The sequence below is a fragment of the Varanus komodoensis genome, unplaced genomic scaffold (assembly GCF_004798865.1).
Source record: "Varanus komodoensis strain SLA01 unplaced genomic scaffold, ASM479886v1 scaffold3, whole genome shotgun sequence".
Taxonomy (NCBI): Eukaryota; Metazoa; Chordata; class Lepidosauria; order Squamata; family Varanidae; genus Varanus; species Varanus komodoensis.
In genome coordinates, this window is record NW_025335761.1 from 12,973,275 (window position 1) to 12,999,003 (window position 25,729).

At 38.1% G+C, this 25,729-nt stretch overlaps 1 protein-coding gene across 18 annotated transcripts in view; it reads right to left on the reverse strand.

Moving 5' to 3' along the window:
* CELF1 (CUGBP Elav-like family member 1) overlaps positions 1-25,729 on the reverse strand; it is a 54,848-nt gene that overhangs the window by 19,732 nt on the left and 9,387 nt on the right. For 4 of the 18 annotated variants that reach the window (XM_044436129.1, XM_044436128.1, XM_044436126.1 and 1 more), the window contains exons 1-9: positions 17,145-23,654; positions 15,687-15,800; positions 9,235-9,422; positions 7,846-7,928; positions 7,516-7,564; positions 5,332-5,466; positions 5,060-5,139; positions 4,607-4,768; positions 3,953-4,034 (exon numbers count right to left, since the gene is read on the reverse strand). In XM_044436129.1, the coding sequence (XP_044292064.1) occupies positions 3,953-4,034; positions 4,607-4,768; positions 5,060-5,139; positions 5,332-5,466; positions 7,516-7,564; positions 7,846-7,928; positions 9,235-9,422; positions 15,687-15,757 (850 nt within the window). In that variant the 5' untranslated portion in view covers positions 15,758-15,800; positions 17,145-23,654. The other 14 variants (XM_044436132.1, XM_044436131.1, XM_044436127.1 and 11 more) reach the window with 12 other exon arrangements.

A 25,729-nucleotide genomic window follows, 5' to 3' on the forward strand; every position in this document is an offset into this window, starting at 1 on the left:
GAAGTTTGCACACCTGCTGTAACAGAACAATTGCTACAGGTGCACCTATTTCTCCTCCATCTACTTCTTAGCAATTAAATATGTATACATATCTGTAATTTTTTTTGAATTGCTGGGAAAACAGAATAGTAAGTGTTCTAAAAAGGAGCTGTGAAAAGCAGGGTTGGGGTGGGAAGGAATTATGAATTGTGAATAGATGGTATCTGAGAAGTTTCAGTTCAACATCTAAAATCAAGAGGATTACATTGCTAAGGGGGAAATACTGACTGTTAATTCTCCCCACCTGCTTGTAGTGCACCTTCTTTTGTTACTTCCCCACCACCACCTCTACCCTTTATCAGCCCTTTTCAACTGACAACTCTCAATTGGACCATGGCAACTGAACCCAAATTAGGCTATATGCAAAGTCACATTCTCAGTTTTCATGTAAGTGTAAGTTACTTACTCCACTTCGCTGCTCCTTTTGACCTCTGTAAATACAAAGAAATGCACCAACCAAGACTACACTTTTTAGATATCTGAGAGAAAGATGCTGCAAAAGACCAATCATAATAGTTCAGAATTATGAACACAGTTGTGAAATTTTTAGAGCATTATTTTTTAATAACCCTATCTGTGTATTTTTGAGGTTCTGGGGAAAAAAACAGAAGACCAGTTAATTAGAAGGGATTGTTACAAGAGAGCGGTACCGGTGCAAAAAGCACTGGGATCTGTGGTGGAGCCTGCTAGAGGACTGAGGGAGAAGAATGGGGAGAACAAGCCATGGTAAAACTGGTAAGCTGTTTGGGAGTATCATGAGTTCTTCTGCAAAGAACCTATACTTTATATTTATTTGCAGGGTGAGAGATGCCCGTGAGAGACTAGCTATCTAGTCTCTTTTCTTCCTGAACCGTTTCCATCCCATATGGATGTTATAAGAATTTTGTACTATTAAGAAATAGTGTCTGAGTTGGCATGTTTTTTCTTCCCTCCCCCTCTTCCCCTTTTTGACATGTCTTTTAGATTGTAAGTCTACGTCTAGTCTTTCTTGCTTGTTACTTATCTTACATAAACTCTTCTGGAAGATTTGGTTGGCTAGAGTGCATGGTAAGAATGCTTCAAACAAACACGATTAAAACCTAACTAAATATTGTGTTTTCAACTCCATGATTATCAATATGAGGAAGTAGTTAACTGAACCCCCATATTACAGGAGTTTTTACTTTCCCTCTGCCTTATTTCCATAAACAGCAAGAACCAGCTATTAGTTTAAGGAGAGGATAATAAATCCTCTCTGGACTTGGAAGATCTTAGCACCTTTTGGACCAGTGGTAACTGTTCCTTTCCTGGGCAAGCTCCCTGAGCTGGTAGCAACAATCAGCTCCAGGCAATCTTGTATGAGATTATTAGCTGGATCTAGTTCAGTTGGGGTTCAAGGCCAGATTTTGTCACAGAGCAGCTCTGGCTGCTCCATGTGATAACCTATGCCAGAAGAGAGACAGGGAGCATGACCCTGCTGATTACTCCTGAAAGCCTTTGATACCACTAACCGTGGCATCCTCTGGGGTGACTGATCTTTCAGAGAAGAGAACTCACTGCAGTGGTTCCCCTTCTACTTAGATGGATGGCTCTAGAGGGTGATGGACTAAAGCACAGCCCTCTGGATTCTCCAGCAGGAAGTTCCTCATGGATCATTTTTGTCCCCCCGAGCTATTCAACATCTACATTAAATTGTTATTTTATTACGTATATTGCCATCAGTATTGCTGATGACGGGCGGCTTTGCTTTTCCTCTTCATCTTCAGCAAGTGAGGCTCTGAGGATTCTAGACCTAGCTGCAACATTGGATTGGATGAGAGCTAAGAAACTGAACCTCACTTCAGACAAAAGAAGCTGTTAGTGGGGTAGTTCCTCAGATGATGTTCAACTTGTTCTGGATGGGTTTCATGCCCCTTGAAGGAGCAGCTGCTTTGTCCTCAGAGGTCTCAGTGAACCAAAGTGTTTTCTACCAGCTTCAGATAGTGGCCTTGTTACACCCCATTCTAGACAGGGACAGCCTGATTCCTGTAATCTCGGCTCTAGTAATCTCTAAATTAGATTGCTGCAATGCATTCTATGTGAGGCTGCCTATGAAGACTGCTCAGAAGCTGCAGCTTGTGTGAAACATGGCAGTGAGACTAATAACTGGAACAGTTCTGGCCCAAGCACTGGCTGACTACATGCTTCTAAGTCCAAATCAAGATTTTATTTGATTAGTCTTATAAAACCTTACACGGATTTGCATTGCAATACCTGACAGAGTGCTTCTCCCAAAGCAAATTGGCCTAGACATTATGATCAACATCTGAAGCCTTTCTTTGAGTAAGATAGCACTCTATGCTGAAGCATTTTGACATCCAGGATATTTAATGGCTTGATTGGGTCTGTATCAAACACTGTTTTAGCTCTTACATTGTTTTTAAATTTTTGCATTTTAGAAAAAACATTATGGTGTTTTATTATGTTGTATCCATCTGGAAAGTACCCAGAGAGCTTCAGCTATTAAATTGTATAGAAATGAAATAATAGTAATGATATTAATAAGACAATGATGACCACAAAGAGAAATGGGCCTTCAGTCTCAGCACAAATATCTCCTAACAGCTCTTTAATACCACTGAACAGGGGTATTCCCCCCTCCCCCTTTACTGTACTGATATTAGTAATTGGTTAGTTACCTTCTGTCCTGAATTCAGTTTCTCATATATAACACATATACTCAGTTTATCACATCTTATTTTATAAATGATCTTGCCTTTTCAACTTTAGCTTTTTCTCCATTACCACTACTTCACAGTTTCCCTTTCAAAGAAAAAGTTTATAAATTGAAACTATGATAAATTACATGAATGTTAACAAATGGGAAAGGATTAGATTTACTGTTATTTTTCTAATAACTAAGATATTCTCTTTCCTTTAAAAAGTGCATTTCTTGTAAAGAGATAAAAATAAAAAGCAGAGATATACCTGGACTCTAAAATCAATGACAATATGCCTTGATATTGTTCTGAGGGAAACATGTATAGTTGTTTGTTGTTCTACTGCAGAAGATATTAAGAAGTTATAGCTGGTATCAGATTAACCCTTCTGCCAACAGAAAAGACTTTCATCAGTGCAACCCCTAGCACTGGAGGATGAATATGCTGGAGTAGATTTTGGGGACATGGGAAGGCAAGAGGAATGAAATGTTTTAATAAATGTTTAAATAAATAAATAAATGAATGAATGAATGAATGAATGAATGTACCCTTGTGTGACCTGAACTCCATTCATGTAATATTATATTTTTCCTTAAGAATGCCTACCGTATGAAGCACATATGTATATTATACACTGGCCTGAACATTAAACACTCTCCAGAAAAGACACCGCACCTTAAGATACACAATAAATACAGAATTTTCTGGAGAAGTAGGGGAACCTTCTGAAGGATGCAGCTATAAGCAAATATTACCTCTGGACTGATCTTCCCTGACTCTCTGTACCCAGCTGTTGCAGCTATCATTTGTGGTAACAGATGTTGGTGGTGGTGCTTCCTAGGCTGTACTGCTCTTCAATTTGGGTGGAGAAAAGCAGAAAGTTCAGTGTCTTTTCACTGTTTAGGGATATGGCTTATGCTAGCCAATACCCATGGCTGAAGAATGCATTATTAAAGTTTGCTGTGACAATGAGAGAGTGATTCTAAAACTGATACACATCAAGTATGTATCAGAATAGTGAACACAAGTTAGATAGTCACCTGATCTCCTACTTTATCTAAATCATTTTCAGAAGATTTTCTTTTACACTGTCATTTACAGGAAACCAAGATTAATCTTGGCTTACATTAGTATACTGTACTATGTTCTGTTAAGAACCTTCCATGATTGATTCTCTTTCACTTTTATTGTAGCAATTTTCAGAAACTAAATAGTAGAGGGAGAAACAAACTCACCTCCCATGGGATGAAGATTGCCCAGTGTGTTCAGATTCCCAGAGGAGGCAGCTGCTGTCTGCTGAAGGAGCTGTAAATAAAGCTAGACATTACACCAAAAACAGAACAAGAGTGAGAATGAGGGCTGGCTCCAATTCTGGGAGACACTGCACTACACCACAGCCAGAATGCCGTCACAAGCAGAGTTCCCACTGCTCACACATCACCAAGCCAAGCTACACACAAAGCATTGGCATTTCCAAAGACCTCAGTAAGAATGACTTTTAAAGGGGAAAATCTGACCTGCGTGTAGAACTCCAGGATAAATATTATCCCTCAAATCATGGCTAGTGTGCTACTAATAGTGTAACTGTAAACAAAATGCCCCACACAACAGTGAACACCACACACAAATTGGTAGCATACTAAATGTTAGAAAACAACATTTTCCTTATTTATGCTATGAATGAAAACCTCCAAAAAGCATGGCCAGTTCCTCATTACTGTTGTAAGTATGTGAATGCTTTTAAGTAGTAACAATTCAGTTCAACAATATAGCCAAGTAAAATTAGAACTAATCCAGAGTTTTGGAACAGACCCTCAGCATGATATTTGTACTACAAGTTATACTTGTTCATAAATTATTGGGGCATAAATAATGACAAATAAACTCACTGCTAAGTACTGGGGTCCAAGTGTGTTCAGTCCAGCCAGGTTTCCCCAAACAGAGGCAGCACTGATCTGTTGCATCTGTTGCTGGAGCTGCTGTGCAATTCGCTTCTGTTCTTTATCCTTCTGGGTATCTGCAAATTTCACTACGATGGGAGAAGAGCATCCCTGCAATATAATTCACATAAACTTTATGCATCACTACAATACCTTTCAAGTATCTTCAAAATTACGATTTGGCTGTTATTCCTATGTTTTGCAATCTCTTATCCCCTTTTTCTCAAACTGAAGCAGGGTGCACATGCCAGATGTTGTGGTTCAAACCAAGGAACGCCAACACCACAATCAGATAAATACAGTCTGATATTGGGCTGCAAACACAAAATCATCTGCTCTTTCCAACTATAAGGTCTGCAAGTATCTCTCCCCCTGCCCATCACTCAAAATGACACATCTTACCTCCATGGTCTGTGCTTGATGCATTGCTTTGATTGCTGTTTGCGCCATAGCTCTTGTTGTGAAAGTCACAAAAGCACAACCTGTGAACAGAACAGAATAAATTTCATGTATCAGGGTTACCAAGCAATAGAAAATAAAAAGTGAGGAGGGCATATTGCTGATTTCAAACACTTTCCAAGGAGGTGGGGGCAGAGAGAGAGATTGAGAATGAGAACATGAGCGATCCTTAGAAGGGAAATTGGTACTTGCAGATCAGATCCCTCTATGCCTACCTCGGCTTAGGCCATCAGGACCCCGGAGAATTCTGCATTCTTCAATTTGTCCAAAGGAGGAAAACATCACTCTGATATCATTTTCATTGCACTTCTTTGAGATCATCCCAATGAATAGTTTCCTATCTTCCACTGCTAAGGGAAGGAAGAATAAAACAGAAAAGGAAGTTGCTTTTATCTACAAAGTTGGAATAAATGTATAAAATAAAGAGACTTTATGTTTTTACTTTCCTGACAGAAGTGATAAGATTAAGGAAAAGTGATTGCCCCAAGTTGTCTACAGGTTGTTCTACTGCCATCCATCATATTTATCCAATAAAATTACCTAAACCAGAGTACAAGGAATTTCTAAAGCTATATACTAAAAATATATCAACTCACTCTTGAATAAATTGTCTCTATATTAAAGAACATGTACATGTACTTTGTAATAAAGATGACAGGAATTATTACATATTGATCTAGCTTGCATGATCACTGCAAAAAACCTTCCTCCCTGCTCATACTACAGCACACTCCATTCAACAATGTCCACCAAGCATCTGTATTGCATATTCAGGGGGCCAGAGGAGCTCTGTGGGGAGAACAGGGAAAAAACACTTCCACCAGCTGAGTTACACATGGTTAAATCTGGATCCAACCCAGTAAAAGTCTACAGAACATGAAAGGCCTAAGTGGACTATAATGTAAAAACACTAAATACATGCACTTCTAAGAAATGTGATTAATTTATCCTGCAACAGGTGAAATTTACATCAGCAGAACAGAATTTCCAATATAAACCAAACTCACAAAGCCTGAACACACTGCTCTGCTCCAAAGTATCACCATATAATGTTGATATGAATAAAAGGGTAACCATATGTTACAGCTGATATTCTCATTTCATAAGAAAATGTTTTAATAATACAAGAGAAATTTATGTAACACACAATAAGCTTGAACATGTAAACAAAACTTTTAAAAAATATTGTCATTTACTATACTCGATAGATATAGCAATAATTTCTAGTGAGCAAGCAAATACATTGTTTTACTCCTTTGGATCTATTTGAAAATGTTTTGTTCAAAATCTGTTCCATAATGTGCTTCTTGATCAGACCCACGGGCCCAGCCCAGTCCTGGCTGAGATCCCAACCTGAATCTCCAGGGTTCCCCAGATGGCCATACCCTCTACTCCTAGCCCTATCTTCTTTTCTCCAAACACCTGTCGGTTGTTTCATAGCTTTCATTCACCCCATTCCCAATTCTAAAAGATTGGACCACTTCTAAGACATAGTTACTAGCAGAAAGCGCTTTAGCTTTTGAAGGAACTTGGTTTTGCTTTTGGTCCTGCTCCTATTGCCTTTAAGCCCATCCACTTTGCAGTGTCACATCAAAAACTTCTCTGAAATGGAATGAGGCCATTGGATTGAAGCAAGTCTTTTGTCCTTGCCCTTAGTACAGAAACAGCTTTTCCCTCAAGTGAAATGAATGAAACTCTACACCCAGGTCAATAATTAGACAATGGGTGCAACTGAAAATAATTCTTAATCTTAGTCAGTCATTGAGCCTGGTTACTGGTCAATGGCCCTTCTTCAACAAATTGGGTTTTGCAAAGGCATGAATGGTATAATGAAATATGGAATATGGTAATTAATGATAAACTGACAGCAGAAATAAAAATTAAAAAGGGTTAATGAAAGCAAGTGAATATAATGAAATCTGGGAAGATTTTGTAAAAGCAGTACTGATAGAAGGCAAAGGCTGTAAACCCAATCAAGATTATATGAATTTTGGAGGGGATATGGGTATAACTGAAGTATATTATATATTATTAATTGTTATAGTATGTGTATGATGGTAATATTGGTTTCCGGGGTGGGTGCACTCTTTCATTTATTCTTTTTAATTATTGTGTTCTTGTTATGTTATATTATTGTTGTTGCGATTGTATTTGTTTTTTTCTGTCCAAAAAAAAAAGGGGGGGGGGAAATGGCCCTTCAACAGAAAGAGTTCAGTTCTTTGCTATCCTCTTAGCTCTTCTGAAGTGAAGGGTAATAGCAACTATGTTGAAGTAGCATTGGAGTTTGGGGGCAGTTTGGTCATATAGAAACCCTTGGCTATTGTTTAAGTCAGAGCAAGGGTACTTTCGAAATAATATACTGATCTTGATCAAAGAAAGTCTGTTTTGCATGCACTTACCATTATTCTTTTCACTGTCAGCTGGCTTCATTTGGATGGGGTGGTGCATCTGTGACAATAAAGTAATTAGGACCAGGGAAGAAACAAGTCAAATCTCTAGAACAAAGTACCTATAGCATTCCTTTATAAAATAACTCCACTCATCTGAAAGCTGTTGTAGAAGGAAATTTATAATACTACTTAAACTAATTCAGAAGAAAAAGAAATCAACATTTGTCAGCTGAACCCAAAGATTTTGCATATCCCAACATGGAAAATATGTTACCTAGAGTATAGATTCATGTGAGTAAGCCGAAAGAACAAAGAAAAGAAAGAATGCTTTTGCCTTACCCCTGGGAGGATCTTCATATTATGAAGAGCATTCTGTGCTTCTAGTGCAGCTTTACGGGTATAAAATGTAACAAAACAGCACCCTAAAAAGCAAACAAGTTGTTATGCTTAACATAATAACCATCTCTCCAGCACAAGGTACAGGATAACTGAAAGTATAGATTGGAAAGTCTTACTAAATGAAATCTGAACCTGTTAAGGATGAGGTTCCTACTAAAACAAATGTTTTAGTATCTTAACTATACTAAACATGTTCCAGTCCACTTTGTATAAGTGCTACCCTTCATGGGGTGCTACCCTTCATGTGACACCTAGCCATATATAAAACCAAGCTTAACAGGGAGATACTACTGGATAGGATCAATTAAAATTAACCTTCATGTCTGAAATATGCACTTCAGTTGGGTTTAGTTTACCCATCACAGAATGAGATGACAGAATGTATAAGTGAAATGACTTTTTTGAATGCTAGATTCCCCAGTTAAGTCAAACAACTCAACCACCCTGTAAGCAGAAAACATAACACAGTCCTCAATATATTGATTTTTTTTCCCAGATGGCAAGGTGCTCCCCTGAGAGAACACAGATTTTTTTTAATGGACAGTCTACTCTATCTCAGATTCTTGATATCTCATTCTACTCATGTGCAGATTAGACCTTAGTTTATTTAGAATATATAACCAGTAAAATCTCCTCTGCTATTGTAAGTAAACTGCTCATGCACCTCATTCTTTGCTCAAGAAATGCTATGCTTTAGTTACTCATATGTATGCTTTTCCATACAATCTTAACTCCTGTTCAAATTAGCAACTCAATACTGGAGTGGATGAAGAGTCCATACATTTCCAGCAATTCTTTAGAAGCCTTATTTCATGTTTCAAGACAAAGTGTGATAAAAGAGTTACCAGTCATGTTGAAGGTGTTCCTCTAGATTTAAGACAATACAAATTGTTTGTGAATCTTATCCAGAAGAAGATATCCAAATGGTATAACTTTATGTGAACTATGCCAAGAATAAGAGCCATCTTACACATAATATTTTTGAACTGTAAAGTTAGAAATAATTGAATAAAGCAAACATGTGCTCAGAAACACAGGTGCAGAAGTAACTCAGAGACCAAGGTTGGATGATGCGCTCTGTCAATTCAATGGAAAGCTGAAGTTTGCTTCTACATATGAAGAATAATCCTAGTAAGGCACCCAATGTAGCCTTTCCTCAATCTGGGGTTGACACTATGTTTTCTTGCTAACATTCCAAATATAGAGATCATGTGTTCTCTTGACCCACAGATAAAGGCAAGAGAGCCTCAAACAAAATAAACTTCTGAATAAGATACACAATACTCTCAGAACTGAAACTTTCCATTGGGAGTAAAAAAAGGCTCTCACCTTTGCTCTGAGGAGGGTTTTGGCTCCTGTCCCGCAGGACATTAATTTCATAGACAGCACCATACTGTTCAAATAGTTCTCGCAAATCTTTTTCAGACCAACTCCGTGGGACCTGGCCCACAAACATCTTAATGGCATCTATGTCTGGCTGGTCAGGATGATCCAGTGTGCCATTCATTTTCTTTGAGCTGCACAAGTCAATGAGAAACATCTGGTAAGTGTCCTCCTTTACTGTGTCCTGATCAAGGTTTTTCCAATATATTAAAAGAATGCTGAAACCTGAATGTGTAAAAAAGTAACTTGCTGATCTGAGGCATTTGAAATATTACACACACACAGACACTTTGTTCAGTGAAAAGCGAGTTTGTGGGGTGGGGCGGGGGAGACAATGACTTGATTCACACATACGGGAAAAACATGGGTTAACCACAGTTTGTTGAATTGTGGGTCATTATAAGCCAAACTGGAACTAACAGATAACTATGGGATTTAACTCACACTTTTTCCTTCAGGGCTCATTGTTCCATGGAAATGCTGAATCATGAAACATTCACAGGTTGTTTTCAGTGAGCAAGAGTGGCCAAAAGTATCAGTCTCTTTACATGCCAGTACTCCAGTCACAAAAGGATGAGAAAGAGGGAGGGGCTGGGAGGAGGGAAATTATCAGTTCAGGAAATTAAAAAAATACCATGGTTTGCTTGACTGTCTGCCAGGCAAACCATACCCTGGGTAGGGCAACAAGCCGTGATTTAAATAAAGACTAGCTGAACTTGTCTGATGGCTACCTGTTTTCTTCTAGATGTAGCTTTTGCAGTTTTCTCCTCCAGAAAATTTAATTTCTTGGAATAGAACAATAAGGTCTTGCATAAGGAATAACCTTTATTGCAAAAAATAAACTGAGCTTACAATGCATAGCTAAAAAGTTGGTATACTTACCAACTATTGCTCTTAGTAGGAAAAAAAAGATCAAACACAGAAAACAAAAGTATCTGGTGAACTGGTTAGTCTAATTTGCATAGGAATTTTTCCAGAAAGTCCACATCACCAGATAATTTTGTCTTCTGTATTTGATCATTTTTAGACTAATTTCCATTGGAAAATTTTCTGATGCCCTAGAGCAGAGGAGGACGAACTGTGCATCCCATGCTGACAACTGGTGATAGAAAATTGTCCAGTGCTTTATTTTTCACTTATTATATTTATCACTATTTATTTGTTCCATTTACTCTGAGACATGTATCTATTTCACTGACATATATATACTCCCTCATGTAGTTGGTATATATAATCACTTGAAAACTACATGTTTGAAAGTATTAACTACAGATTTGAAACCGGGAAAGTTAATATTATATTTAAAATTGGCATGATAATTCATTACTACAAAGGAACTTATGAAACTGAAAATTTTCACCCACATCAATGCAATATTACCACTCCCTCCAACAGTAATCGGGTGGTATATACTGACAGAAATGGAGCCTCTGCCTAGGGCCTCTAAGATATAAGAAAGGAGGCATCAACATGTTTGTGTGTGAACCCCAAAGACTGTAATAACCCCAGAGTTCACAAAAATATCTTTGCAAAGGAAATCTAAAAGACAAATCCTTAAAAAAGTAACATGAACAAGGACCTTGCATGCTTAGTAGTTACAAAATACCACACATCTGTTGGGGAATGGGGTAGATGGAGACCAGAAAATGCTATGGTTAGATGAAAACCTGAACAGAAGCATTCCTGTTTGAAGGTGAGAATATACAATACAATAAGACAGTAAGATCTGCATACAATAAGATCTGGCCACTTTGAAATTACAATTGTTGGGATGGGGAGAATTTTTAGGATGCAAGGTAAATCGCTAACCTAAATACTAATTGCTTGAGAAAAAAAAATAGAGAACTTAACTAGTAAAAACATGGGTAGGCAACTCCTTCCCTCCAGCATTTTGAACTTAATTGCCCATAATCCTCTTCCAGCATGGTGAATGTTTAGGATGGTGGTAGTTGTAATCTAAAACATCTAGAAGGCTCTGGGTAAAGCACCCATGGCTAGAGTAAAAATTTAGCATGTATCTCCAAACTGCAATTTCCTAAGCTCTATCATACTGGCTTTTACTACAACAGAAGGGAATTTCTCCATACCATATCTCTCCCCTCAAATTCATTATGAGACTCTTACTTCATACCATTTAAAATATGAGGTTGCTGATTCAAATGACAGCTGGTAGGTTAATAAACAAGTGAGGCAAGCTGGAGAAAGCCTGCAGGACATCCACCACTACCACTTTTACACTGCAACCCATGACTGGCTACTTTGCAGACAGCTGAGCCTGATGTTCAAACCCAGACTGATTGGTTGTTTTGGGAATAAAGAATATAGCAGTTAACCCAACAAATTCAAAGGTCTGGTCAAACAGGCAAATATTTTCAAAGCATTAACTTCCACAGAACAACAATAAAAATATTGCCACTATCAACAGGTTTGATACTTATGCTAACAACAAAGCAAGTTAGCTACTGTGAAACAAAGAGTTTAATCCAGAGTTCTGCCTCCATGGATGGAAGAGCTTCTTTTGTTCATGGAGATAACTGTAATCTACCTGCGGTTTCCTGCTGGAGTAATGGGAAGGAACAATTATTTTTGTAGATCAATTATCTTTTCCTCTGCAGCCCCCAGAACCACACAGCATGGTACTACAGAAGGATCCCCAACCTTCTGGATCTGTGCAAAGGCTGGTGGAGTGAGGAGAAACTGGCACAATGGCATTCTTGGCTTCATGGAAGATCAAATAAAGTCAAATAACAGGCAGTAAATGACTGATGTGCAATCTTTTGGATATTCATTCCATTTCAGAGAAAGGAAGATAGACTGTTCAGAGTAGTGAAACACAAACTGTGAACTACGTATTCATTGAAACTTCCAGGTTCTCCCACTTATGGAAATCTATATAAACACACTGACTGCATCCAAGCAGATGTTACTTCTGGTACAGACTTAATGTTGAGCTCAGCTTCCTTGATTTGGTGTCTAACACATATTTTGGATTACAACTCTCATGACCTCCAGGCAGCATGACCAGTGGTTAAGGATGGCAAGTGCTGTAGTCCAAAACCACAAGGAACTATACTGGAAAGGCTGATAATTTCAAAGATTTAGGCATCTGGATTACAGACCCTGTATGGCCTGCCAAAGTTTTCTTACTAATTACAAAGCCAAGTGTATATTGTGGCCTTGCATTGTGCATCTAGAGCAAGTCTATCTGGCTTCCACCTCTATGAGGAGCAAGATTTCCTGTGAGATACAGAAGATCTTTATTGATAGTTATGTGGCAAGCATTGCTCATTCCCGCTTTGTACAAGGCAGGTTCAATATTACAAAAGTGAAACATTACATTGCATCAAGAGAGTAATTTTATGTATTATACTATTGGCACTATTTTTGTCATTTTACTTGTTATGAACCACCTTGAGTTACTGGTAAGCTGGCAGAACATTGGTATACAAATGAAGTGGCTTGACCACAGTGAATTGCCAGCAACTCTAATCCAGAAAAATATACTCAGCCAGTTTGCACAATCATTGCAGCTCACTGTTGCTTATTTAATTCATGCCGGCTTGAGGTGCATTCTGGTGGCCATTCTGAATACTCAACTCCCATGGTTTGTCAGGTCATCCAAATCCAGGCAGCAGCAGTTGTCTGAGGATTAAACAAACCTCAAATAGCCCTAAAAATGACCCCAGCCATCCAAGTTTGGATGGCACAACAAACCATGATAGCTCCCCTCCTTCCCCAGTCTGAGTATTCAGAATGGTCACTGGCATATACTGTAAGCCATGGTGGGCTGTGATGATCATGCACATCTGGTCAACGAAGGAGGAGGTTATTGAAGAATCTCCCCCTCTACCACTGGGGCTCTAGCTGTCACACTCCTGAGGGTAATCATAGTTTCAGTGGTAAGACTACTTTTAAACACAGTACATCACTGTGGGGGTTATTTTCAAAGGATGGCATACTGAAATAAAACAAGAATTGTTCCCCTTTCATGCTTCCACTAAAATGTTATTGTAAATCAGACAAGATTGGTAATTTTGAAATTGCTGATAGCTAGTAAATTTTGTGGAGTTGTATGCTAGGTTGCCACGGTTGTTGCTGTAGGAAAGTAGCCAGTGTGGATACATATTTAACTTGACTGCTGCCACCTCAAGGCATCCACAACTTTCATCCACTAATAACAAGAAGAAAGTTCTTCTTAAAGAAATGATCAAATTTAGATTTTGTATAAAGTGTTCATTCCCTGTTTGTAGACAGTCCTCAATTGAGATTCCATTTCTATGATGTATGTACTCTGATAGTATCACTTGAGAATCATGGCACTTATTGTTCTCCATAGTACCTCAAATCTCAATTACCCAGAATTCCATACCTAAAAGAAGAGAACAGTGAGATCACTTAGAATCAAGGAATATCTGAACAAGTTAGGTTAGCTATTTTTCAAGGGAATAAAATTTCATCTAAAAGCATTGGATTACTGGGAAGAGCTTAGTTCACACCCACCCTTGACCGTGAAATGTTCCGGGTGATGTTGGGCCATTTGTCAACTCTTAACCTAATAAACCTCACAGATTTGTCATAAGGATAAAATGGGGGTGGGGGGGAACAATGCTCCCTTTGAGGAAAGGAAGGACATAAATGAAATAACTGAAACACATCTTAGATAACTGAAACTTCACATTAACCCCTGAATGAAAGCCTGGGGGGGGGAGTTTAGAATTGAAGCTAAACAGCACTTAAGTATTTAGTCACCTAGAAAAGTTCTTTGTTATACACTATCTCCCCATACCCTTTAAGATGCATTTCAAATCACCATCTTTAAGATTAGGACTACAATAGGATGTAATAAAAGCATTTCTGCATTAACCTTAATGGTATACTACTCATTCCCTAAGAGATATAACTCTTTCATTCTTTAAGGATTGTTCAAAAAAGGAGCTGGGCTACTTCAATATGGCTTTGAAGTTGAGGAAATATTTTATTTCATTGCTGTACTTCCCGTATGGTTCATCTAGCATGAATGTGTTTCATGCATTTTTAATTTCAGATTTTATTTGTCTTGTTTGTGCTATAAGCTGCCCTAAAATTTACAAAAGAAAAATGTTTTATCCAGTTGAATTAATCTGAAGCTGAACAATCAGTTAAGAGAAAATAACTTGCCCTTGTTTATTGTCATGAAAGGGTGTATGTGTGGGAGTTTTGTTGGTTATATGAACCTAATTCACTCCTGATCCTAAATGTTTATTTAGGTAATACATTTGGCTCTTATTTTCACACTGTGACAGTGACATAGTGAAGAGATAGTGAAAGTAAAGTGTAGATAGTTCAGGAAAGGCTTATGTGTGAGGATTTTTTGCTGAGGTGGGCCAGAAATGTCTTTCACTTGTTGGGTAACAAACTCAGAACCAATGTTTTTCGGATGAAGATGGTAATGGGAATGTAACCCCATGCCCCACTATAACAAATCCAAAGTACATGTAACCGAAACAAGTTCTTCTCCAGTTTAATCCTGTTTCCAACTAGGGCCCTTCCTTTTGTCATCTCTGACACTTCTAATTGTCATAATTATAGATACTGCAAGATCCCTGGGTATGGATCTATTTTACTGTGTGCCATAAACCACAAGGCATGTTGATGGCAAAACAGCTCTGAAAAGCAGTCACCTTCTATTATGGATATTTCATTGTTATCCCAATCCAATGTTATGTGTTGGAAGGAGCAGAGGCAGTCCTTACGTAATTATGTTTTATGTAAAGCACCTTGTGGATCCTCCTAGATAAAAATCAAATAAATGCTTAATGCAGTCCCGCACTTACCTGAAACCAGTTTATTCCGATGAAGCTAGTACCTCAACAGAAAATCATGCACATTTGAAGAACGCATTATAGCTAAATATATTAGTAGCATTTAATTTTGGTCAGTCATTTTTATTGTTGTGTTTGACCTATATTAAGGTTCCTTTTCACAAAGAAAAAATTCATATGTAAAACTGCAATATCTACCATGCTAAAAATGTTATAGTTACAAATCTCAAGTGATAAAATTTTACGAACAGGTGCCTATAGCATTCCTGTCTAAACAGCAGAGATATATCCAATATAGTGCAGAATTTCTATTTAGTTGTCTCTTAAGTATCCCACTCTAAAATTAGCCCATGTGGAACAGGATCTGATGATGGATGCAATATTTTGGCTACTACCCTTAATAGTTCTGGATCAAAATGTGTAAACTCTAAGAATATTATGGCTCGCTTTCACAAGTTAACTCTAGGGTCTTCATTCCTGGTTTGGTTCTTTAATACAGGACATTAAGCAAATCCCACCACCACCAATCACCTTCAAAACAACAAATTCAAAGCAATCAGCATCAATGTAGATTAACTATGAAAACAAAATACTTACATAGGATTGGCATTCAAGGAGCAATGATCCACCATCATTTCTGGGAGGAAATCCAACTTAAAAGCAGCCATCACTTCTCTGCTTACCACAAACCACTAATGCTAGATCACTGCCCTGTCGAACCAATTGAACACCACCACTTAAGTTCTGCAGGTCTTAACACACTGATCCACACAAAAACACTCAAACCACAAGAACGCAAGCTTGGGTGAGACCGGCAACAGACACCACAAAAACAGGCTGGACTGGGAAAGGAACATGGGGACCAGGATTAAAAAGGGGATGTGACCATGTGAAGAGAACTCAGCTCAGTACACAATAAAAATGCTGATGCACTGGGCTTGTTTTGTGCAATTTTCCCTGGCGAAGCAGTACTGAGTGCACTGTCAGATAAACACTGTGTCAGATCCATGAAGATAGTTGTGTGCAATAGAGCAGAAGGAACACAAACTAGCTTCATAGCTTCCAATCAAGCTTTCTATCCAAAAGGTGTTTGTATGAGGCCTTAAATATTCCTTTAGATAGTATAATGATGTCCGTTTCAAAGATATCGTGAGTTCCTAATAGGAGGCAAGTTAATTTTGTGAGATGGTGCAATATGATTATATGTATCTAGATGACATGTTTGCTATTTGCTTCTGGGCCAGATTCCAATTGCTGGATAGAACAAGTCTTTACTTCAGTACTGAATTTATATCTATAGACATGTTCCAAAGGAAAATATCTGCAAGGCTTCCAAATTCACATATGAAAAGAATTGAGGATTCAGACAATCCTGGCCTGAGAAGTCCATTTCTAAATATTACGAAATATGAATTTATTAGCAGAATTTTTCATAGAAGTGCACAATTAAATAAGAAATTGTCAGTTTCAACATCCTTATGTTCCAATGTCTCAGATCCTGATATTTTGCCAAAGTTCTTCATCTTTTCCAAACTGATTTTTCCCATATTCATATAGGTTTATTTCACATTCAAGCTTTACAACCCTAACACAAATTGTACATCAGATTCCAGGCTTACCACCTTTAAAATACTGATTATATTTGGTAATGTTTCCACATCTACTACTGAGTGTTCAGACCATCTTTGCCCTTTACCATCCCATAGCAAATGAACTGCCCTTTCCTACATATTTTGAAGGTAAAGACAAACACAACATAGGTCCAGGAAGTAAAAGGTATACCACAGATTATTTCAGTGAATAGGATTTTGGCAATTTTAGCCATGTGCGTCTTGCATCCATCTCCAGCTTCCGTATGACCCTCAAAGAGATGCTTAACTGTATTAAAAAAGAATCATAGCTATCAACAACGAAGCAACAATAAAAGGATTAAACCACTTAGGGTGTAATCCTAGAGGTTTTTTTCTGTCTAGCTATAGGATCGTGCAGATTTTGAGGCATTTTCTTTCACATCAAGCTCAAGCTCATTCAAAACTTAGGTAATTCTGTACTAACCTTGATATCAGCTCTCATATCTGTTGAGTGCACTAATTTTCATTTTGTTCAGATGTGCTTGTTCATCTGCTAGCCTCTTCTATGCTTCTCTTTTAGTTCCCTGGCTTGTCTTACTAGTTAAGTGCCTGACAAACAGGATGGATTACATTTACTACTGTAGTAACAAGTTCTGGAAGAAAAACTGTATTCATATTACCTTTTCTTTTCTAGGACTACCAGCAATGATCCGACTTCAATATGGTAAATATTAGCTCTATGTTAGGGTCAGGCAACCTGTGCCTTTCCAGATGCTGTTTGACTCCAACTTCTCTCAACTCCTGCTAGTATGGTCAATGGTTAGGAGCTGGTAATCCAACAAGAAGGCCACAGGTTGCACACCCTTGCTCTATGCAGAAGATGAGAAAACAGAGAACTAAAATGTACAGTGGGCTGGACTAATGGCACTACAATCACAAGTTATGTTTGGAGGCTTTTAGTCTAATAAAGATGGTTATTAGCAGAAGTTTATACAAATTATGAATGCTATGGCGAACGATGAGGTAAGTCTTTTCTCTGTCTAATATTGTAAGATTCCAGAGGCCACTCAGCAGAGGTGACCGGAGATACAGGACAAAAAGACGTGCCCCCCCTCCAAACAGCATATAAATTATCTATGGAATTTGCTACCAAAACATGTGAAGATAAATAGTGATAAATTTATCAATAGCAATTAGTCATGGTGGCAATATGCTATTTCCAGGACCAGAGGCAGAATGCCTTTGAATTCCAGTTGCTTAGAAACAACAGCAGGAAAAGATTATTGCTCTCATGTCCTGGCCTGTAGGCCTCCTACATATATGACTGGTCAGTTTGGTCTCATTCAGCACCTTCTTTTCATGTTATTAATGAGCAACAATTGTTTAATTAAGTAAACTTATCTAACATCTTCTCAAGTTAACATACTTTGTTGCAGTGGAAGGAAAGTGTTAATTTCTTCAAGTGTAAGGTTCAGTATCTTGAATTTACTAAAAAAAAATAAGTTTAAGGATCAACTGCTTGACAAAGGAATCATGAAGTAGGCTTCACTGGAAATGAAGCCTACTTCATTTGAAAAGTTTGCTTGGATCACTTGTTCTGATACTTTTTCTAATACACATTGCACACAGTTTTTCAAGAGTTTAAGTCATCAGCTGGTGTTAAAAATGTAGCATTCTAAATACAAAACTTAGGGTGCATTTATTTGTACTCTGCTTTCTTTCTAAAAAAAAGTGTATTCAAGGCAGCTACTGGCACTCAATGTATTAACTCACAAAATGGAAAAGTAGGCATGTCAATTATTTGTATTTTGGTGGTTACATACAAAGTAGAAAATTGCTTAGCTGTAGCCAGAGCCTTATTCTGAACGTTACAAGAAAATGGAAAGCAAACGCATGATTCTCCATGATGTATTAACTATGAGACTGAAATGTCTAAAAACAATGCACAGACCTCCCACAACAAACCAGCTGAGGCAAATCTGTCTGCAGTAGTGTACAGTTTCACAGTTCCAACTTTTACATTCAGTAATTCAGCCGCTTGTTAAAGTGGCTAAAGAGATACAAGGCTTAAAACAGCAGCACAGGCAACTCTTTGCCCAGTATCCTTGGCAGCCCAAAAACGTGTGTAAGCATAAGATAATACTATTTCAATCTGGGTTCAGACCTGCTACTGGTACTGAATCAACTTTGGTCAAACTGAGCAAGACCTTTCTCAAAAGAAAGATGTAGGTGTGCATGCCTCTTACTTTTGCTTGATCTCTCAGTTGTTTTTGATATTATTGACTGTGGTATCATATAGTTCTGTCTGGTAGCAGGGAAGTGTTATACAGTGGTTCATAGTATGGAATGATTATTTTTGCTGCCCTAGCAATTTTGCCAGGAGTACAAAGTTATCACTTTCTCTCCATTGCTATTCAAATCTATATGGAACTGTTGAGATCAAGTGTACCCAGCACTTTGCTTGTTATTTTTGGATCAGAGAGGTCCAATATATGGATGTGGTGGCAGGCTGCATGGGGGACAATACATTGAGACTGAATGGTGGCAAGACAGAGACCCTAGGGCCTTTGTGTTATAGAACTAGGCAGTTTGCCTCTTCTGGACAGGGTTACATTTCCTATGTAGGAACGTAGCTTGAGCGTATTCTGATGAATTCATTGTATGATTATTTGAGGTGCCTGTCATTCTTAATTACAGCTCATGATTACTGGTTATATTTTAGCATGTGTGGGTTATTTTTGTATATCTATTGATATTTGTATAATATAGTTATTATTGTTGTAGATCCTGTTTTGACATGACAGATGGCACAGAAATATTTTTAAATAAGTAGAAAGGATACCCCCAATAGCTGCTCCATCTTGGAGAAATGGAAAAGGGTGGCATACTGTTCTCTTTTTCTTTCTTTCATTTTCTTTTTAGCTGATACTTCCAGCTTGGATAATCTCAAAAATCTACTCTTGGCAAAAGCAATATTGAAGGGGCTTCTTTCTTCAGGGGCAGAAATAAACTTCATTAGTTCTGCTCTCTCAAACTGTTGGTTCTACTCCTCTGTTGACCAAGAAACTTCTCTCAACACCAAACACATACATACTTTCTGCCTACACATACCCTTTAACTACCTGTACCAAGGACAGCAGTATGTAAGTGAAAATTGTGATGTGGTGTTAGGGCTATAAATACATGTTGACCAATTGTGCATGAACTTTGATAAGAGAAAGGGATGCACAGCAAATACCCAAGATATACCTATCTAGCATGTGAAGTTGCCAAAGCACAGAGAGGATAACATGGCAAGAAGGAAACCAAAGAAAGATGTGTGCTATTCATGAGGACTTGAAACTGTATAAATCCTTTCTCAAGATATAGGGGAACCGTTACATGAATTTGTTAGCAACTCCATGTGATCACTGTGACAGTGCATGCTTTCATTGTCTGGCAATACCAGGGACTGGGGGATAGACAGACAGAACTGGAGACAGGATAGCAGTAAACAGGCATACTCAGGAGATAGAACTAAGGCACTGGGAAGGTTTGAGAAGGGATCCAGCCCAATCAGCATCTTCAAACTTGGTCTAATGTATAGTAGTAATGTCTTGTATACTGATTCATGGTCATTAAACCTGTACAAGAATTTGAGAGTCAGTTTGAATGTCAGCAAAAAGATGACAGGAAAACAGCACATAGCTGAACAATGAAATTCACTACCACAAGATGTAATAATGGTCACCAACTGGATGGCTTTAAAGGGGGTTAGACAAATTCATGGAGAAGACTATTAATGGCTACTACTCTTGATGGCTATATGTGCTTCCAGCATCAGAAGCACCATGCCTATATGTATGAACGTTGCTGGGTAACTTGACTGGGAAGTTGCTCCTGTATTCATGTCCTAATTGGGTGGACATGGCTGCGTGCTGTATGAACAGAATGCCATACTAGATGGATCATAGTCTAATCTACCATGGATCTTATGTTGTTACACACACACATTTTTACAATAAAATGACAGGAACCAATCATATATGTAGTGGAGAAGTTTATAGCAGAACAAACCCTGTGTCTTGTGAGTCAATGTGAAAACATTCATCCTAAAGCATCAGCTACCCAAAGTGAGAAAGGTTAGCATGTGCCCATCCAACAGCCAAGAGAACTCAGAGCAGATGAGGTCTTGATGTCCCTTTTTCTCAGCACAGACTCCATCCTAACTTTCAGTTCCATTGTACCATTCAGTGCCAAGAATCCTATCTTGCAGTTATTTATGGAATTGTCTGTTTCTTCTGTTCTTTTTCCTTCTCCTGTGCAAAATTATAAATATCTGTGGAAACTGGCAAAAGCCTCAAGAATAGGGTAAAATACAAATGTAAACAGATATGGAATAAGCAGCCTAATTGTGAATAAATGTAGCTCAAATTATATTATAAATTAACAAACTATGAAATGGTGGATGCAGAATCACAGTAGGTGAACATTCAATATTTACTTTCCACAGTTACTGCATCCAGAATGAGCCCTTTTCACTTAAGTCACTGGAGGCAGAAAGATCACTAATATAGGATTTGTATTCTGGCTTCTCTAAGGCCTAACTACAGCTCAGAGGGCAAATCACCCATTAAAAATATCCATTCTTTTTCGAAGTTTAAACCTTTGGCCTAACATAAACCAGGTACTTTGTCAGCAAGTTACATTCACAGTTCAACAGCAATATCAGAAACTGAGTCTTGTGGCACCTTAAAGACTAACAAATTTATTCTGGTGTATGCTTTCATGGATCATAATGCATTTCAACAGTGTTTATGCCAGAATAAATTTGTTTCTTTTTATGGTGACACAAGACATGTTGTTTTCACTGCAGTAGATTAATATGATTTCCCCTTTGGATACAGAGACTAGAATTTTCCATACAAACATTATTCCTTTTCTCTTGAACAAGTTTTGCATCATAAAATGTACCCATATAGACACCAACTGAGACTGGAAGTGCTGGTTAAAATGCAAAGTGAACTCAAAGTGAGTCATTCTATTAACCAATATGCTTAATCTGTACCAATGAACAACTTCAGCTTCATTCTCTGAGGGGGGAACAGAGAGCCAACCGCTTTACCCATACAGGGTTGCTGAAAGAAACTAGTAACTAACATGGCCCCTAATTCATTCAGAATGAGCAGACAGCATTGGAATGCACTTAAACCTTTTTCTGAAAAATCATTCAAGCAAAATATATTTTGTGAGAAAAATGTACAATTAATATAACCAAGATAACTGAGATATTATGAACAGCTGCAAGAGATTCTTAATAGGAAGGAAGTATTAAGTTCATCCAGGTGCAAAATTTCAAAGGCAGATGGACACCATGGAAAATGGGCAAACACCAGGACACACATCTTATGCAGTTGCTCTGATAGTAGTTAAATTCACAAAAAAGGCACAAGGCATATAAATTCAGACACAATCCAGAAGAATGAATTTATGGGAATGGGGTGGTATATTAAGATAAAGATGACCTTGCTACTCTGTATTGGCAAAAGATAAAAAGCACTGAGGTTGTTTTAGACAGCTCAGCTTTGGTGCCACAGATCTCATGTTTAGGAGAAATGTAACATGCAAGTAGACAAAAGGGGTCAAACATTAATGCAATTTATGCTTCTTGTTAACACATGCACAAGTTAATTTAGAAATAAAGAAATGACAAATAGCTGAATAACAGTAAAATGAAGAGCTAATAAGGAGACAAATAGGTAGTATGAAGTGGTTGTTACACATCAATATGTCCATGAACCTGCATGCTTTCTTGTTCTCCTGCGGAACAGACAGCAAGAAACACAAGCAGAAATGTGGAAATGAGCAGAATCAAGGTATGTAAAGCCTGAGACATTTATTGGAAATCATGTTCTAGGAAAACTTTTTTAAATGATAGGCTGGGGTTATTATAGCAAGTGGGTTCCAGGGTAAGATGGCAGCCTTAAGCAATCAGGCTGACCTCTTCATAAACCTTGATCCTAAATTTAAATACCTGCTATCCAAATAACCAGAATGTGAGTGAATGCAGCATTTCTAGAAAAAATATTCCAAGACATCCGCCAGTAAGTGCACCCAGGTGCCTAAGAAAGTAATGAACACATCTTCAGGACTGTATAATTTTAAAGAAAAATCAGTTCAAATTCTATAGCTACTGTTGTGGCTATGAACTATATGAAGGACTACTGCATATGGAAAGCAACAAATCCACATACTTTAACGTTTGCCAGGGATGCAGTGTAAAGTATCACATTTTACATAGGACCAAAATCCCTTCATGTACCCACCAGTCAGCCTTTGCTTTGACCCAGATTGTATTAGCCCAATCTTAGCTTCAACAATCAAGCAATTGTATGGCAGCAATCAAGAAACAATTATGCTTTAGGCTGCAGGGAAAAAAATATACTCAGACTGGGCGGAAAGAATAAAAAAGACTAACTCCAAATACATAGTTATGGAAGGCGAAAAAGAAAGAAAAAATAGTGTCATTTTCATAAAATGCACTTTGTTATCTGAAATAGCCAAATTAAAAAAGTTCTATATGAAGAATAGTTCTAACAAGAATCGCATGGGCTTTTGGAGGTCACACTCTCCATGTGTATCAGGAAGTGTTCCGACACAATTCTGAAAAGCTAGAAGAGCAAAATGCATGGCCTTCATGTCCAGCTAAATGATGCAGTATGTTTTCTTCTCCTGTGGCCAAGAGCTCTGTGTGAACCCTTTGAGACAGTGTCTTGTCCAACTCATCAACCCGACATCCATCATCACTTGGATCTGGACTAGATCCTGGATCTAGAGAATCTGGATCCTCTAGATCAGTGGTTTTTAACCTTTCCACAGCTGGGGACTGGGCAAAACCAGGAAAACCACCTTAGGGACTGCTGAGGCAGAAACAAAAAGCACTATACACATAATACAGTATTCTGTGTATTACTTTCCAAACACACTAGCCCCCACCCAAAAACCACAAAACCAAACCAAAAAACAAAACAAAACCCGAAACCAAGCAACAAAAAATGCCAACTAAAACAAAATACTGAAATTGGCACAGCATGGCTCCCAGCCGTCTCCCACTGTGCTGTCTCTCCTCCCTGCTCCTCCTGGCAGCACCAGTGCATCCCCTGCAAACACAATGCCAACCAAGGAAGAGGTGGTAGAGCACAGCCAGCCCCTGTACTGGTCTGCAGTGAGTGCGATGTGGCCTCCCCATGGACTGCCAGGAAATCTCCTGTGGACTGGTGCCAGTCTGCGGACTGTTGGTTGAAAACCACTGCTTTGGATGACTGCCTTGTGACATGTTTTTCTGGTGTCACCAGCGAGAGAGAGAGCTGGCAAACTATAATTTTATACTGAAGTCTGAAGAGAAACCATTATGGGCTCATGGACTGGAACTGTGCTTGGGCCACTTTACTGATGGCTGTGATCATCAAGCTCTGGAGGAGTGCAAAGCTCATGAAAGTAGGGCTCCTTAATATGCTCATAGAGGTTATAATGTCCAAAATGTTTGTCATCCATTCACATGAAAAAAGTTCTTGTTTTGTATGCCCAAAGATATGCTTAAGTGTTGCAGAAACTGTATCGTAGATGACTCCTGGACATGTTCAAGTATGATCAGTAAGTCTCTTTTCAGCTTTTTTCCCACTTGAAAGAGGTATGAGACAGGGATGTCCTCTTTATGTTTGGAACCTCTACTGTGTGCTATCAACCAGAATACAGTCATGGTTTTGTATGTGATTGTATAGAATTAAAACAATCCCTTATCCTGAAGATCTGTTATTTTTTATCTTGAAGCTCCAGGCAATTGTTCCAGCTTTGATGCAGTTATTACTTTTGCTAATTCATCTGGCAATACAGTTCACTGGTCAAAATATGAACTGATGCTGACCGGAAATTGTATATTTTTCATAGTGCATTAGCTAATTAGCAATTTTGATTATGTTCAAATGTTTACCTCTTTCTGGAACACTTATTCTCAGAGACATATTTCATATGATCAAGCTAATTTGAACTAGTTGATTAATAAGATCTTATGGGATATAGATGGGCATCTTTAAAGTTGATTGGGGTAAATTAAACACATTTAAGATGAACACTAGAGAGCCAGTGTGGTGTAGTGGTTAAGAGCATGGAGCTGGGACTCAGAGGATCTGGGTTCTATTCCCTGCTCAGCCATGGAGCCAACTGGGTGACTTTGGGCCAGTCACAGACTTTCAGCCCAACCTACCTCACAGGGTTGTTGTTGTGGGGATAAGATGGAGGAGGAGAATGATGTAAGCTGCCTTGAGCCCTTTGTAGGAAAAAGGCAGGATATAAATTGCAATATAAATCAATCAATCAATCAATCCTTGGATTGTTTATGTTATTCATAGGATTTATTTAAATATACCCCAAATATTTTAAAAAACACAATATTCTGTTACTTTTTTTTGGGTGGAGGGACTCTAATTAATATGCACATCCTTGAAAGGATGTAACTTCCAGTTAAACAAGGTGGATTTGGCTTTCCAAATGTTGCTTTATATCATCAGGCCTATTTATTGATCTGTACAAAATTTTGATCTTTTCCACTTAGACTTTTTACCTTGACCAGTCTGGAAATCTTCCTACTTTGATTCTGTATAAATGGTTGACATTAAGATCTTTGTTCATTAAAAAGGATAGAGCTCCTCCCATAGTTATGGTGGTTAGAGATCTGTGGCATATAATATGGTGACAATTACATTTAGTCCATTTGCTCATGGATTCTATGTGCAGCCAGATTTAAAATTGGTAAGAAAATGTTTCTGTGGTAGACTTGGACAGATAAGTTAATTTTAACTTGGATCAAACAGTGGGTGCTAAGAATGGGTTCTCGTTATTCCTGGCTTGGTAGACCAGATACAATTCACCTGTTATGGCAGGATGGCAATAGTTGCAATTACAATATTTGTTGATATGTTAGAATCAAGGTTTGGCCCTGCCACTTCTACAGTTTCAGAGTTTCCTTTGCCATTGGAAACACAGTTGATCAATTTTTCTGGCCCATGATCCATGTTTATAAATATTTATTAT